The sequence below is a fragment of the Rissa tridactyla genome, chromosome 5, assembly GCF_028500815.1.
Source record: "Rissa tridactyla isolate bRisTri1 chromosome 5, bRisTri1.patW.cur.20221130, whole genome shotgun sequence".
Classification (NCBI taxonomy): domain Eukaryota; kingdom Metazoa; phylum Chordata; class Aves; order Charadriiformes; family Laridae; genus Rissa; species Rissa tridactyla.
Window position 1 is genome coordinate 64032547 of NC_071470.1, and position 16117 is coordinate 64048663.

The window sequence follows — 16117 nt, forward strand, 5'->3', positions numbered from 1 at the left end:
CTTCAGTTCTGTTGGCATAGCAAAATGCTATCAAACACTTAAGAGTTATGAAATATTTAATATTAAAAAAGAAAAAAATCTTACTGACATTATAATGCCAGGTCTTCAGCAGAGCTCTAATTCGAATGTGCAGACGACGACTGGGTAGTTCTGTAGTAACACTGCGTTAGGTAGCCCTGGTGTTGAATTAACACTTCTAGCTATTTTTCACAGGCATTTTAAGAAGTTAAATGTTTGAAAACTGCTTGTGTGGTGCTTGTGGCGTGCTCTATGTGAGAAACAGGAAATTTGGCCTGAAGTTCGTGTCGTGTTAAAGCACGCATTGCCCAAGAGCGCAGCCCAGGACTGCCAAGCGGTGCCATACATTCTGTGTTAGCGTCCTGCATGCACGCCTCACTAATGCTCCTGGCCGCCTCACCCCTCTATCAGGCTCACGATGATTTTTGCTGTCTTTGGTTCTTTTCTTTCAAATTAACTTTTTTTTTTTCCAATTGAAATGAAATGTTTCTGTTCCTTCTGATCGTATGAATTGGTCAGAGCATGACGCATATTTAGCTGATAGATTGAGCTCGATCACTGGGCAATGGCAAATGGCTCCCCACCAAGCTTTCATTTCTTTCTCTTTCATTATCCGTCTTGCAATTTCTACACCTGCTGCCTCTGTATTATGAGGAACTCGTGAGCAGGAGTTTCTCATAGCACTCTTGCTTTTTTATTTCCAGAGCTATCTAATGCATTCTCGATGGAAACGGTACCTGTGGAAATTTACTATCTTTTTGTCTTTTTATAATCAGTTTCCAGAGGAGACAGAAATGGACCTTTTGTCTGTAACTATTGATGGTCCCTCCCATTACTCATCTACTAGTGAAGGCTCATGCTCGGTATTTGGTTCACCCAAAACTCCAGTAGTCTTCTCACCCGGCATTCCCTTCCAGCCTGAAGAAGGACGCCGGGATGACAGCTTATCATCAAGCAGTGAGGACTCTGAGAAAGAGGATGACCATGAAAGAGAGAGGACGTACTTTTATCGGAAACCACCGTAAGTAATGGTCCTAAGGAAGAACACAGAAATTAAGAAAAATACTCTTGAAATATTGACCTTAAAGCTACAAAATCCATTACTGATGAAGGACTGAATTTTGCCTGAAGTGTGTCCGTGGAAGGCAGAGGAGGTTGCGTGCAGCAGAGATGACTGTGAGGGAAGGAGGAATTCTGATCTGAAAAGGAGGCAACTGTTAGAAATCTCAGGGCTTGGAACAGAATAAAAGAACTTGGAAAATGAGCATTTTGAGGTTTTAATGGGACAGGTTTTAGTGGGACCAAATGACGGATTGGTCAAATACAGCATAACTTTCCATTTTATCCACTGATTATACCTCCACAAAGTGCATGTAAATATCTAAAAATATGAACGTTATTGTATGTATCATTTTGTTCCTTTTCTTGATTGAGAATTTTAAAAAGGCTTAGTTCTTTGCAGTACCCTATACTAAGAAAGGATACTGAGTGTGTTAATGGAAGATGGATCACTGTATTGCTGCGTATCAGGCCTTTTCCAGAAAAATTCTTAAAAGATTATCTACTGAGTGTGGACATAGCCTAGAAATGCCTCCTACAACCTGTTCAGGTAAATGTGAGGCTAATATCTAATTCATAATTGCCTGTGCAGGAGTACCTCTCGCAAGAAGGCAACAGGCTTCGCTGCTGTCCACCAACTGTTCACTGAGCGCTGGCCGACGACACCTACCAACCGGAGTGTGACTGGCACAACCACCGAGAGAAATATCGACTTTGAGCTTGATATCAGGGTTGAAATTGATTGTGGGAAATGTGTACTGCACCCTACCATGCTTCAGCAAGAACATGATGACATTAGTTTACGAAGGTAAGAAACGTGTTACTTATACTCTGCTCTTCATAAGGCTACTGAGTACTTCATATAAAGTCCACCTGATATTTCCATCACTTAAGTTATAACCATATGCGCAATAATTAATAACTCTTAAGCACTGACCTGTTTGAAAAGCATAGAAGATGCACGCAATGGTTTGTTACTGTCACTTTATTCGTAGTAATTAACACTACTTCATAGCATGGACCAGTATGGCATGGGGAGCTGCATTTGTTTAGCAAGGATCAGCATATGCCTCTCTTCTGATTTTATTTTTAAAATCATGTTTTGTCATTCATAAACAAAATGTTAGACTTTCAAAGGACTTGGATTATTATTTTATTTTCAGCCTCCAAAGAAGTAACTTTACAACTTAGAGAATCCATATAATGGTTTGACTAATAGTATGGCTGCTAGTGTGTTTTCTCATGATCTCTAAGGGCTCCAATTATTTTCTGAAAGTAAAAGCATGCTGACATTATGTATCTTTCTTAATAAAATGATCTAAGGCAAGAAAAGTGCTTTACTTCTGATCTGAATGAGGTTTGATCTTATCCTCAGTTTTTAAATTCTCCTTTTTTCATGTGTATGTGATTGGGGATCTAATGGCAGCTTTACATTACTTTTTAAAATTTGGTATGTTGTCAATGGGGTGTATTTTAAGAAGCTTATTTGTCAACAAAGGTAATAAGTATAGTATAAGGATACAAGATTTACTTGCTTTAACTCCAAGAAATAGGAACAAATAAGAAATACTTTTTCTTACTAAGAGGTATACATAGGAGAGCTGGAATTAGAAAGCAATTTGGTTTCTGTCTTTCCAAGACACTTTTTTCTAAGAATTGATACAGAAGGAAAAAGAATCTCTTCAGAATTGATTTGCAGACAGGCTTTAAAACTGAGAAGGAAAATTGATAAGTATTTTCTGCATATCAAAGAGTTTTCAGCTACACTACACAACGTGATCTGTGAACTCGACTGTAAGAGTACAGAGCACTAGAAGGTGTTTCTCTACTGACATAACAATAATTTTGTAGATTTTACTGCCTGAAATAATCACATAATGAAAATGGTGAAACCAGAGTGGGTAGACAAAAAAGGAGTAGAGGTCACAGAAAGTAAAGAGCAAAGCAGATACTGAAATGCTTCCTTATATAGTTGATACTACAAATTTGTTTCAGGCTTCTTTAGTTTTTTTTTTTAATACTAAAAAATATACTCTTATTAATATGAGTATTAGGCTTGCTTTACTAATATGCAGTGCATTTATTTTAGGAGCTATGATCGGAGTTCCAGAAGTCTGGATCAAGAGTCTCCTTCAAAAAAGAAGAAATTTCAAACTAATTATGCGTCGACTACTCACTTGCTTGCTGGCAAGAAAGTGCCATCATCTCTACAGACAAAATCTAGTGATGTGGAAACAACAGTGTTTTATATTCCTGGGGTGGATGTAAAGGTAAAAGGAGTGTATAACTCAGCAGGGAAGCACTTGCTCTTTCTCTCTGCTCAAGTATGATTTCCAAGCAAATATGTTGTTACAGTATGTACAAGTTCATATATACAGAGCACCTCAGCACAATCTCTTTTCAGTTATGTAGATACTGCTAAAATAGGAATAATGATTTCTGTAACACCACATTGAAAAGTGATAGATGCTCTTACCCTCGTTTTCTTAGGGGAGGAAAAAATGTATCCTGTATGTTCCATCAAAAATAGAACTACATCAAATGACACTCCATAACAAACAGTGTATGTGATATTATACCATGAAAAGAAATCTGTTCCGTTAATAGTTTGGTGTCTAAAATTAGACATTTGTTTTGGATATTTTCTTCTCTGATGGGTAATTTATATTGTATGCCCTTTTTAAGTAAAGGAAGATCTGTTCACTGTCAGTAGTTCATGGGAAGGGCAGCTTAATAGTTTGCCCACTAACACATAAAGCTCTCTTACTGTGTCTTCTCTGTTGCTTATTATAGCAGCCAGAGTCTTGCTATAAAAACTAATTTTTTTAGGACAGTGTTCTCTCAAACACTGTCAAACTGTACACTCCCCTGTTTTTTTAATCATTGTTTCTATATCCTCATAAGAAAGGGTCTCGACAGAAATGTTCTTGTATTTGTGATTTGAAATCCAATGGAGTAAGAACAGCAAAAATAGGTCGCTGCTGGAAGGAAACTTCATGCAATTGGGTTGAGGCAATGCCATAAATCAAATGCTCTTTACTTGAAACAGCTGGGCTTTTCTAGTCTTGCAATGTGGAACGACTTCTGTGTGTCCATTTTCCAGTATTCCAGCTATCTTCGGGGATAAGAGTTATGCCTCAGGTCCTGCCCCTTGCTTTTAGTCAAATCTAGGAATAACTAAACATTCTCTACAGCCTTCGTTAGGTTCTGTATTTTTATTGATAGTGTGTTATGCACGTATAGGAATTGTGAACTCTTGGACTATTTTACTATTTTTATTTTTTATGCAACTTTCTGTATGCCGGTGTTCAGCAGTGGAATAGTTCCACCATGCAGTAAGACAGAAAGCAAGTGATGCGGACAGGAACAAATAGTTGGTGGCACAGGATGTGTACGATGTTAGAGAGTGGAGGAGCAAGCTTTAGGCATTGTTCCTAAATAGTTAATTTCCTCTGTTTCTCTGCGTTTCCTTAATATTTTTTTTTTCATATTTATTAATTATTTTTTTTTTACAAAGATTTCGGTGCATGGGCTATATGTGTAGGTCATGAATTGGAATGTAACATATCTTACAATGATATCTTTGTAAATAATGGGGGGAAAAAAATGAAAGGAAGGAGTGACACCAAACTGCTGTATAGAAATTGAGCTACTTGTATGAAGTAAATTGATTCTTCTTTACTTTCCAGTTGCACTACAACTCTAAGACTTTAAAGACTGAATCGCCAAATACTTCTCGAGGATCCTCTTTGCCAAGAACCCTTTCCAAAGAGTCCAAGCTGTATGGTATGAAAGATACTGCCACATCTCCTCCTTTATCTAGCACTATCCACAGCAAGACTAACACCTTACTTCCTCCCCAACCCCCACCCATCCCATCAGGTACTTATAGACAATAGCCTTCTAAAACTGTCCTGGATATGTATCTTTTCTTCGTGTAATCTACTACCTGTAGATCTGTCTGCATGTTACCTGCAGCACTGTATTTATCAAGTCCTTAACTTTGGCTGCAGAAACCTTATCCCAGAAGCATGAATGCAGTTCACAAAGCTGTATTTTCAGAAATCTCTTGCCAGACCAGTCTCAGTAATATTTCTGTCGTCATCATATCCCAGTGATGGGCTGTCACTGCCTTCTCCGTTTTCATTTAACAAACTAATACTCATTACTGGAAAGCAAAGTTTAAGTATCTGTACAAAAAGTGAATGCTGAAATGCTGACTGCTTTATTCTTCGTAATCCAAGAAAAAAAAATCAGATGAATCCTTGTGTCTATACATTACACTATTTGAAGAATACTTTCAGCTTTTAAGTGCCTTCTGCCGCACAAGTAATGCGTAAATTATTGCTTTCTGGAACTGGGTTATTTCTTGTAGTACTGAAGCAGCTGTTTAGACATATTTTTATTAATCAGAATACCAGACTAGTGTCCTCAAATGTTGCAGGCCCTTAAATAACCATCATTTGGAGTAACATGAGTTTTAATACTTAAAGTTTTATCTCCAATGATTCCTGTTTTCAAGCAGGAGTCCGTTGTTACATCATGTCAGACCTAGAGGTATGTAGATTGCACCTCCAACTTCTGAGGCATTCACTCTTCTCTCCTTTGGCATGCGAATATCACTTTGAAAACAAAATTTTATGAGCAGGCAAAATTAGTAACTCAAAAAAGTTGTTTTTTGGTTAGTTGGTTTTGTTCTTTTTTTTTTTTTAAATAAAACCAGTGGAGATGCTGGGAGAGAACAGTGAAATGGGGACACGTTCCTCAATTATCCATGCTGTTGAACCATTAGCTCTTACTTCTCTAAGTGTCCATTATTTTTCTGATTACTGGATGCTTTGTAATCTTTGTTTATATTACTTCTTTTCAGTTTTGCTCTGTATTTTCCTATCCTCTTTCCAATCTTTGCCGTTTAATTTTTACCATGTCATGTCCAGTTCCTGAGTCTTGTTGCTTTTATATCTGTAAGTTCTACATTTGGTGGGGGGCTTACAGAAATTGCACTTGTATGATGCTATAATTGTCTCCTAAAACTAGGGATTGCAATTACTTTATTTCTTTATGCATCGTATTTTTATAAATATTTATTAGCTCTGAATTATTTTGAAACAATTTTTTTTTTAATATTACTTTTCCTCTGGAATCGAAACCACCTTGTCTTACTGTCTTTGGTCTCCAGTAAGAGCAAGATAGGACAATCTAGTCAGAAGCACTACACAGAATAGTTTGCATAGCATGAAAATTCACTGCTTGGGTTTTATGTAGCAAATAAAAGGATTTTTAAGCTCTGTTTTAGTCATTTAGTTTCTGTTTTTCTCGGAGAATTTAAAATCAGTGCCTTAATTTACCTCTGTCCATTCTAATAGCTGTATTTCGTAGGGACAGTAATTGAACTGGTACTAATACCTTCTGTGCGTATTTATATTTTGGTGAGTGTGAATCCAAGTGTTAGCCTTTTCCACGGATTTGGAAGACAATGATCTTTTTATTAATTTATACTCTGGCTAGCTTCAGGCTTTTAAAAATGCTGGTTTAGAATCTTCAGTTATTCTTTGCATAAATACAGTAGGACTTGCCATTTACAGTTTTAATTTTTTGATGTATTTTCTCACTTTAAACTGACAATCTTCACAGGTTTATGTATTTATTTTTCCTAATTCCACTTTAATTTCCAGCCAGCTGTGGTTTACTTTGCATTGTGTGTTTGGAGAAGAATTGTGTGTGTGTCTGATTTCAATATTTCAATGCTGTTTTTTAAAAAGCAAAGTGGTGACAATGACATAAGAGTGCTTGGTCAATAACATGTGCAACGGTATTACAATCAAGCATGACAGACTAATAGCTGGTTTTACGCAGTTTTCTTAGTGAAGCCTCATGGCTTAATTTTTTCTAACCGATCTGATTTATGCCTTTTCAGATGATGATATAGAGAATTAGAGGAAACAGCTGTTAGTTATGAACTATATTCTAATGTTTATCAGTCAGTTACTGTTAAGTGGTATCATATTAGACAAATTTATCTTTTAATGTTGCAGCCAAAGGGAAAGGAAGTGGTGGAGTGAAAACTGCTAAACTATATGCGTGGGTTGCACTCCAGTCATTGCCAGAGGAAATGGTGATTAGCCCATGCTTACTGGACTTCCTAGAGAAAGCTCTTGAAACCATTCCAATTACACCCATTGAAAGGAATTACGCAGGTAATATTTGTATTCTAGTACTTTACGCTTTTTCTTTTTTGTTTTCTAGTGGCATTGAGCTGTTCTTCCCTTTAAATTCCACTTTCTAATGAGTTCTTGTGCTTTTTAAAAGCTGTCAGTTCACAGGATGAAGACATGGGACAATTTGATATACAAGATCCCTTAGAAGAGTCCACAACATCGTTAGTGTCGTCCTCGACATCAGCATATTCGTCCTTCCCTGTAGATGTGGTGGTTTATGTACGAGTTCAGGTGAGGTTTTAACTCAACATTCAGTATAGTAACCCCAGTCACAGTCTTTGAGACAATCTATGCTTCTAAGTCTGCTTTTTAAAAAATGAAAAATGCTTTCAAGTGTTCTTTCTGAGATACTAATGTCTAGTGTGATGAAATAGGACTTATGTAGCAGAAGTTCTGACGTATTTTGATCCTGTAGAGACAAAAGAAATGAGCTATTTTGAGAAGTCACAAAAGTTCTGAGCATTTTTAATCATTACTTTTTTTGAAAATATTTTTTGTAACTAGTATTTCTCTCCATTGTTTATAGGTACCATTAGAAAACAAAAACAATAACTAAAGATTTTTTTCAGTTTATATGGAAAATGTAGGAAAGTACATTTATTGTCTACAAGGCATTATTCACACTGCTTAATATTTGATGTGTCTGGGCTTTTTATGTGTGTCAGAGAGAAAAGTGCTACTGGAGAGTGATTCAGAGCACTTGAGCTTGATCTGAACGTTGCTGTTATATTTTTCCACTTTGCTCAAACAACATGTTTTCCTGGTATTAAATTTGATTATCTTCCCAAATTGAACAACATATTCTAACAGATGCTATTTTTTTTTTTTTAAATGCCTATGAAAATTCGCCGCAACAACCTGTAGACTTTCAGCGTTTACTTGCAAACTCATCTGGCCAAGAATGTGTTGAGGGGAGCTGAGGCTTTCAGCATCAGCACAAATGATTCTGCGTAGTTCTTGCCCAAGATGAGCTACGAATTGACTTGGGGAGGAGGAAGAGAGGGGGACATTCATGTCCTCTACTGCATCCAGGCTTCCTGTGTCGAAGTTTTCCAAAAACTGGTCCAAATAATATCCCTAGTGTTGAAGGGATTCCCTGAAATTAATTTCCCTATAGCAATTTGTATACAGTTATCTTACTAATTCTAAAACCAGTCTGAAAAGGCTGTAATTTGCTTAGTTTTAAAAAATAAATACATAGTGCTTTATAGGCCAAATTTGGAATGTTTTAGTATTTCATATTTGTTCACTGAATACTTCGTTTTCTTTGTATCTTTCAGCCCTCTCAAATCAAGTTCAGTTGCTTGCCGGTATCGAGAGTTGAATGTATGCTGAAGTTGCCTTCCCTGGATCTCGTTTTCTCTTCAAACCGAGGAGAACTGGAAACATTAGGCACAACATACCCATCAGAAAATGTGTCAGTTGGCGGCAGTGCTTCACAGAGTGGCTCAAAGAATTCAGTTAGTAAATCTGGAGCACCAGGTAATATCTATATTGATGTTTATACCATATACAGCTTGTAATTTAAATAAATGTAATATTCTGTTGTCTAAAATTAGAGCAGAAGATAAGCTTTTACACACATTAAGTCTAGACATTTATGTATTAGTGAGTTCAGAGGATTTCTTTATGTTGTATCAGTTTCCTGTAAAAGCTTGCACAGATTATTGGAGTTTTTCTTGCATGGGTTAAGCGAGTTCAGTTATCTCTTACAAAAGGCTAACATCAATACATAGAATACTTAAGCTACGTTGCTGCTACAAAGGCATAATGTTTAATATTTCTGTTAACAGCCAGTATTATTTCACGTTTGAAAATGCTTTCATACTAGAACTAACTTTGGCAAAAAAATATTTGACTTCAGGTTCATCACCTGGACTCGGCAGCCCTCTTGGCAGGACACGGCACAGCAGCAGTCAGTCAGACTTGACCACTTCTAGTAGCAGCTCTTCAGGCCTGAGCTTTACCGCCTGCATGTCCGACTTTTCCCTTTACGTGTTCCATCCATATGGAGCTGGAAAACAAAAATCTGCTGTTACTGTTCTAACCCCTGGATCAGGAGCCTTAGGTACAGAAAGAACAAGGTTTTGTTTGCTTTAGTAAACACTGTTCAAGTTTGGCGTGGTTTTCTGAACTGAAGATTTGAAAAGGTCACAGAAGATTAAACTTCTTCCTTTCTATTTCTAGGTAACGTGGATGAGGAACCAACTTCAGTCACTGGCCGGAAGGATTCTTTGAGCATTAACCTTGAGTTTGTGAAAGTCAGCCTGTCACGAATAAGGCGTTCAGGGGGTTCCTCCTTTTTTGAGAGTCAGTCTGCGAGCAAAGCTACCAGCAAGATTGACACTACGTTGATAAACATATCTGGTAAATGCTTGTTTCATTTTAATCCCATCTATTCAGCTAATTAGAGAGCTGCTGTTCCAGTGATAGGCTCTACTCTCAGCAGCTTTTGTAGATGTTACATGAGAGCTATCTACCTGTAGCGTGCAGCAAAATTTTTGTTGTTTTTGAGTGAAGTAGGGATTGATATGTTACATTTTAATGGTACTTGGGGTACCTATTTGCAGATGCACCTTTTTAGCCTCCTGATTCATTCAATGTAACTAAAGGGGTTTGCTCAAACATATCTCTGACATCAGTCTGTGTGATTTAATGTGACCCTTGAATATTTTGAGATTGTACTGGCTCTGGCTAGGATGGAGTTAACTTTCTTCATAGCAGCCCACAGGGTGCTGTGCTTTAAATTTGTGGCTGAAACACTATTAATAACACACAAATGTTTGGGCTGTTGCTGAATGGTGCTTGCACAGTGTAAAGGCCTTCCCTCTTTCCCACTCTGCCCAGGAGGGGACACAGCTAGGACAGCTGACCCAAACTGATCAAAGGGATATTCCATAGCACATGATGTAGTGCTCAGTAATAAAAGCTCAGGGAAAGGAGGAGGGAAGTGGAGACGGTGGTGGTTATGTCATTTGTCTTCCCAAGCAGCTGTAAGGTGTGCTGAGGCCCTGCTTTCCAGAAGATATCTATGCATCTGCCTGCCAGTGGGAAGCAGTGAATAATTTATTTTTTAGTTCACTTAGAAGCACAGCTTATGCTTTCCCTGTTAAGCTGTTGCTACCTCAATCCACCAGTCTCCTTGCCTTCCTCCTGTTTTCTCCCTCTCCTGACTTACTGGGCAAAACCAGCAGAATGGTTATGATTAGTCTGCCATTAAATCCCTCAGTCTCAGAGGGACATACAACACAAGTAGGAACATCAGTTATATTCTTAGGTTCCATCTTCCCTTTATGAAATGTGTTTGTATCTAATACTGGATTTGGAGAAATGGCAATGCCTCAGGAAAACTGTAGGGTTTAATAACTATTTTTTCATTACAGCAGAGACTATACTGCTGTATAAAGAAGTATTTGAGTATATTGAACACCTATTAATTAGATTTGGTTACCAAAGCCTGTTACTACTGAGAATTTACAGTTGTGTGTATTTTTTTTTTTTTCTTTGTCAGCTGTCTGTGATATAGGATCTGCTTCTTTTAAATATGATATGCGGAGACTCAGTGAGATTCTAGCCTTCCCAAGGGCTTGGTACAGGAGAAGCATTGCTAGACGGCTTTTCCTGGGTGATCAAACAATAAATCTGCCAGGTAAAATACTGCTTCTTATCATGCAAAATCTTTTTGTACAAGGGGTTGTAGCAGGAATTTTATAAACATTGATTACCTGTATGTTATTACATGTGCTACTAGATATAAATGTGTTATAATTTATTCCATATGCAGTCACTCTAATAACAGAAAAATCTTAGAAAGAAGAAATGGAAGATTTCTAAAGTAGGCACTTGAATTATTTGAAGAGCTTATATTAATGAAGACAGTAGAAAACCTTTAGTTACGATAAATTAAATATATTTTGACACTTTCCAAATACTTCTTAGTATATGGGAGGATATTGTTAAAAAATGAAATAGTTTTTCTGCCTTTCATGTGCTGCTTTTTTTTTTTCTAGTAGCATCGGGTCCTGGAACACCAGATTCAATTGAAGGGGTAAGCCAGCACCTTTCCCCTGAATCGTCACGGAAAGCATACTGTAGGACATGGGAGCAGCCCTGCCAGTCTGCTTCGTTCACTCACATGGCACAGTCACCTAATGTTTTTAATGAACACACTGCAAGCAGCAGTATGTCACCTGGGGCAGCATCGCATAGTTTAAAGTCTCCAGCTGTTACAAGATCCAGGAGCGTGTCTGACTCTTCAGTACCTCAGAGAGGTTAGTAGACAATGATTTCTTCAGTTTTTTAAAGTATTTCCATCAGTTGTATGCAAAAAGTATGTCATTACTGCTTTGTAGAAAGCAACCATAAAACATTCTTTTCCACTGTGCCTGGGGGTGGAGAGTTGATGGCTTAGAGAAAGGAAAATGTCTGAAAGGGATGAATCAAAGTGTAGTTTGTTAGCATACTTTCTATAAAATCGCAGTTTCTTTTACTAGAGCCGTTGTTTAGCTGGGATTAGATGAGTTCTCCAGATTAGTTTGATTGCATTGTCATCTTCTTGGCTCTCTATTCTCATCCAAGCAATTACCATGCTCTTAGCAGAGGGTCAATATCACAGCTCACAGGTGAGGTCAGTTACTTCATTTCATCTGAGACTTTGGGCTCGTTCTAAGAAATCTACATAAGGGTAGTTTCTATATAAGAAATAAAGTAACTTTTAATTTTTTACTACAAATTTACAGCACTGTAGCACTGGCTGTGTGGAATATTTATGGCATTAGACATAGATAGGCCATTTAGAACATGGTACTTATTTTAGTCTAGGAAAAATACCTGTGACAAAAGAAAGGACAGGTATTTTGTCTATTTAGAATGCAACCAAGATGTTATGTATTAACAGCTTTTAGAAGGCACAGTTGGAGAAAGATTTATGGCTGGTAGAGTGGCTTTTTGACAGGAAATGCAATTTTGTACAGACTTCTGAGAATATCACCAGGATTTTTGTGAGAAGAGCAAGGAAAACCCTAATACTTGAAATTCTGACTTGGCACTTGTCAAATAACTGCTACCTGAATATTCAAATACTAATAATTCATTTTCTGAATACACTGGTATTTTTAAACAGCTAAATAATTTAAAATACGCTCTTGCATGACTGACTGCAAATTAAAAATGATTTCTCTTAAAGATATTAGTAAAAATAAATGTGTAAAGTAAATGTGTAAAATAAGCCCATTTCTATGACAACTAAAGCAAAGCATATTGAAAATCCTCTAGTTCTCACTTATCCTCCTTCATAGTTTTGTGGTGCTCCTTAAATATGGTGTTAGTCTGTCCTTTTGTAATATGTACAATGGATATATTCTGCCAGTTTTTCCTAGCATGTGGAATAATTTAAATTTTTATCTACTTTTTGTTTAGATACTCTCTCAAAAACATCAACTCCATTTAATAAGTCCAATAAAGCTGGAAGCCAGCAAGGAACACCGTGGGAAACACTGGTTGTATTTGCTATGAACCTAAAACAACTAAATGTTCAAATGAATATGAGCAATGTAATGGGCAACACTACGTAAGTATAAAACAAGATCAGGCATGTTTTAACAGCTCAGGCATGTTTTAACAGACGGTGGTGTTTTTAGGGAAAAAGACCATTTTCCTCACAGACTGTTAATAGCTTATTGTCTTCTAGCTTTAAAATCCTAATTTTTTCAGTTTTGAACTGTGAAGCCCCTCATGAATACTGGTAGATGCTTAATCCTGAAGTCACATATGATTAAACCATGTTATTTACTGCTTTCCAGTAAATAATTTTCAGTTTCTCTTTTGACAGCCTGGAAAACTGTTGTCTATTTTCACCTTTGTTCTAGGTGGACCACCAGTGGTTTGAAAAGCCAAGGCCGTCTCTCTGTGGGTAGCAGCAGAGATCGGGAAATCAGCATGTCTGTTGGCTTGGGAAGATCCCAGTTGGACTCCAGAGGGGGAGTTGTTGGAGGTACCATAGATGTTAATACCCTGGAGATGGTGGGTAAGTTGGAAAGCTGCCTGGTAATAAGTATATGCTCCAGACAATAAATGAGACAACTAGAGAATATAGACAGTACCTTGCTTTGTGAACCTGCTAGTGTATAAAAACTTTGGATTCTTATGTGTGCATTCTGAGTATGACACACGCTTTGAATTGAAGGGGCTGATTCAATCTCAGCATTGCTCTAAAATTAAACTATCTAGTTGTGCACCCTGACAGCCCCCTACAGCTGTCTGGACAGATGGCAACTGAAAGATTTGATGGCATTTCTGCTTCTCCTAGAATTTCACAATTGCTCATGGTCTGGGAAATGCAAAGTTGGCTTTGAAAAGAGGTTGGGTGTTCTGGTGCCACACCAGAGTCATGACGTCCCCATGCATCTGGGGAAAAAACAGTGCTTTCTCAGTCCCTCTGTATCATTTGGATGGAATAAGGGTGATATCACTGGAAAAAAATATTTTCTTATCTTTAATGCTCTATTTCTATATTGCTTTGTTTCTATTTCAGCTCATATTTCTGAACACCCAAATCAACAGCCCAGTCATAAAATTCAAATTACCATGGGTTCTACTGAAGCACGTGTTGACTATATGGGGTCCAGTATCCTAATGGGAATCTTCAGTAATGCTGATCTTAAACTACAGGATGAATGGAAAATTAATCTGTATAATGCTTTGGACTCGAGCATCTCTGATAAAAGGTAATACTGCTTCCTGTGTTTAGAATGTATAATGTTTGCTAAGGTAAAATTCTGCCTATATGTCTTCTGTCCAGTATTGCTAACCAAAATGCTTTCTAGCATCTGCTAGAAAGCAAAGGCTTCATTGTTTGGGTTTTTTTTCTTGTCAGTAGAAAATAGATTAACTGCTAATGTTCTTGCTATTTTTTAATATCTAGCGAGATATTTGTTCATGGGGACTTGAAATGGGATATCTTCCAAGTGATGATTTCAAGATCGACTACGCCGGATCTAATAAAAATAGGAATGAAACTCCAGGAGTTCTTTACTCAGCAGTTTGATACAAGCAAGCGAGCTTTGTCCACATGGGGACCTGTTCCTTATCTCCCTCCCAAGACAATGGCAAACAACTTAGAGAGAAGCTCACATGAGCAATGTAAGTGATACAAGAGACAATGTACCTCCCAAGGAGGATGTTTTAATTGCAAAAATTCATCTGAGCAACTTCATACGTGCAAGCGTATCTATTTGACTTGAAATAGTTTCTTCAGGACATTTTTCCTGTAAATTTGGCCTGGCAATAACCTTTCAATGAAGAATGCAAATACCTCGAGAGCCCTGCTAGACCTGGGGTACATTAACAAACTGACATATGTTATTTTGGGGGTTTAGTTAAAAATGGGTATTTCTGTTTAAAAAATAAGAAGATCTAAAAAACTCTTTTTCAGTTTTCGAACTATTTCAATAGAGTTGAAATAGATTTCAAAAGTAGATTTTGGAAACTATTTCATAAAAAAAACATCTCTACTTTGAGTAGCAATGGAAGTGTGATGTTATTCTTTCTATTAATTGTGAGCTGACACCATAATTTCTTTGAACACACAATAAGTCATTGATTTCCGAGTATGTTTGTTCAGGTACTCTTAAGCTACAACCACCTTAGATCACAAAGACAAAACAGTGTAAATGAAATAGATTAGAAAATATCATTCATAATTCCATGTTTTATTAAAAATATAAATACAGCAGCAATCTTGTCTGTATTATTCCCTTTCCTAAAATTTGTTCTTACTATTGCATGTTTACTTTCCAGTCTTGGATGCAGCCCATCATCGCCATTGGCCAGGAGTTTTGAAAGTGGTATCTGGATGCCATATATCCTTATTTCAGATGCCATTGCCAGAAGATGGGATGCAATTTGGAGGATCCATGAGCCTGCATGGAAACCATATGACACTGGCTTGTTTTCATGGACCTAATTTCCGCTCAAAATCGTGGGCCTTATTTCACCTTGAAGAACCCAATATTGCATTTTGGACAGAAGCCCAGAAAGTCTGGGAAGATGGTAATTGAAACCATTTCCTCATTTCTCTAAATTCCTTTAAATGAGTTTTAAGAATGTATTGATACACAAGAAGAAATCAAAGAAAAACTTACTTTCTTTAAGTCTGAATCAAGAATATTCCCCCAAAGTATACCACTTACCTAAAATAATAATCTGTTCCCTCACCACCTTTACCACAATTTGCTTTATCTGTGGAATAATGCAAAGTACATTTTGAAATATACTAGATAAGTCCCTGATATGCCTACAAAGTGGGTTGTCTGCCTTGTTAACTGCATGTCTGTTTATGTAGTCCTTTGTTTCTGTATGATGAATTTTGATGGTCTTATTGCTTATATTTGTCTTCATATTGAGAAGTGTTTACTGTCTGTAGCTACTGAGGATTTAATTTTTTTGTTGTTTGCAAGCTTTATACCACTTTTTAATGCCACTGGCATACTAATTATTCATGTTAAATACCTGTGCGAGGAGAGGAGAGTGAGAAGAGAAATCCTACTGCCCTTACTAAGCTGCTTCTTCCATTTTTCTTACCTCTCTCACCCCACGCCCACCCACACTTTCAATGCAGGTACTAGCGAACACTCCACGTATATTGTGCAAACCCTGGACTTTCATTTGGGCCATAACACTATGGTCACCAAACCGTGTGGAGCCCTTGAGAGCCCGATGGCGACAATCACAAAGATAACAAGGCGCCGCCATGAAAACCCCCCCCATGGAGTTGCCAGTGTGAAAGAGTGGTTCAATTACGTTACAGCCACAAGGAACGAAGG

The 16117-nt window shown here is 37.4% G+C and overlaps 1 protein-coding gene across 9 annotated transcripts in view; it reads left to right on the top strand.

Moving 5' to 3' along the window:
* The window catches only part of BLTP1 (bridge-like lipid transfer protein family member 1), a 114170-nt gene that overhangs the window by 92553 nt on the left and 5500 nt on the right, over positions 1 to 16117 (top strand). For 5 of the 9 annotated variants that reach the window (XM_054204322.1, XM_054204326.1, XM_054204325.1 and 2 more), the window contains 17 exons: positions 795 to 1039; positions 1670 to 1885; positions 3167 to 3347; positions 4767 to 4959; positions 7113 to 7274; positions 7387 to 7526; positions 8576 to 8777; positions 9160 to 9363; positions 9483 to 9662; positions 10807 to 10944; positions 11306 to 11566; positions 12714 to 12864; positions 13163 to 13320; positions 13828 to 14020; positions 14218 to 14435; positions 15093 to 15344; positions 15913 to 16116. In XM_054204322.1, the coding sequence (XP_054060297.1) occupies positions 795 to 1039; positions 1670 to 1885; positions 3167 to 3347; positions 4767 to 4959; positions 7113 to 7274; positions 7387 to 7526; positions 8576 to 8777; positions 9160 to 9363; positions 9483 to 9662; positions 10807 to 10944; positions 11306 to 11566; positions 12714 to 12864; positions 13163 to 13320; positions 13828 to 14020; positions 14218 to 14435; positions 15093 to 15344; positions 15913 to 16116 (3298 nt within the window). The remainder of the gene's footprint in view (positions 1 to 794; positions 1040 to 1669; positions 1886 to 3166; positions 3348 to 4766; positions 4960 to 7112; positions 7275 to 7386; positions 7527 to 8575; positions 8778 to 9159; positions 9364 to 9482; positions 9663 to 10806; positions 10945 to 11305; positions 11567 to 12713; positions 12865 to 13162; positions 13321 to 13827; positions 14021 to 14217; positions 14436 to 15092; positions 15345 to 15912; position 16117) is intronic. The other 4 variants (XM_054204323.1, XM_054204331.1, XM_054204327.1 and 1 more) reach the window with 3 other exon arrangements.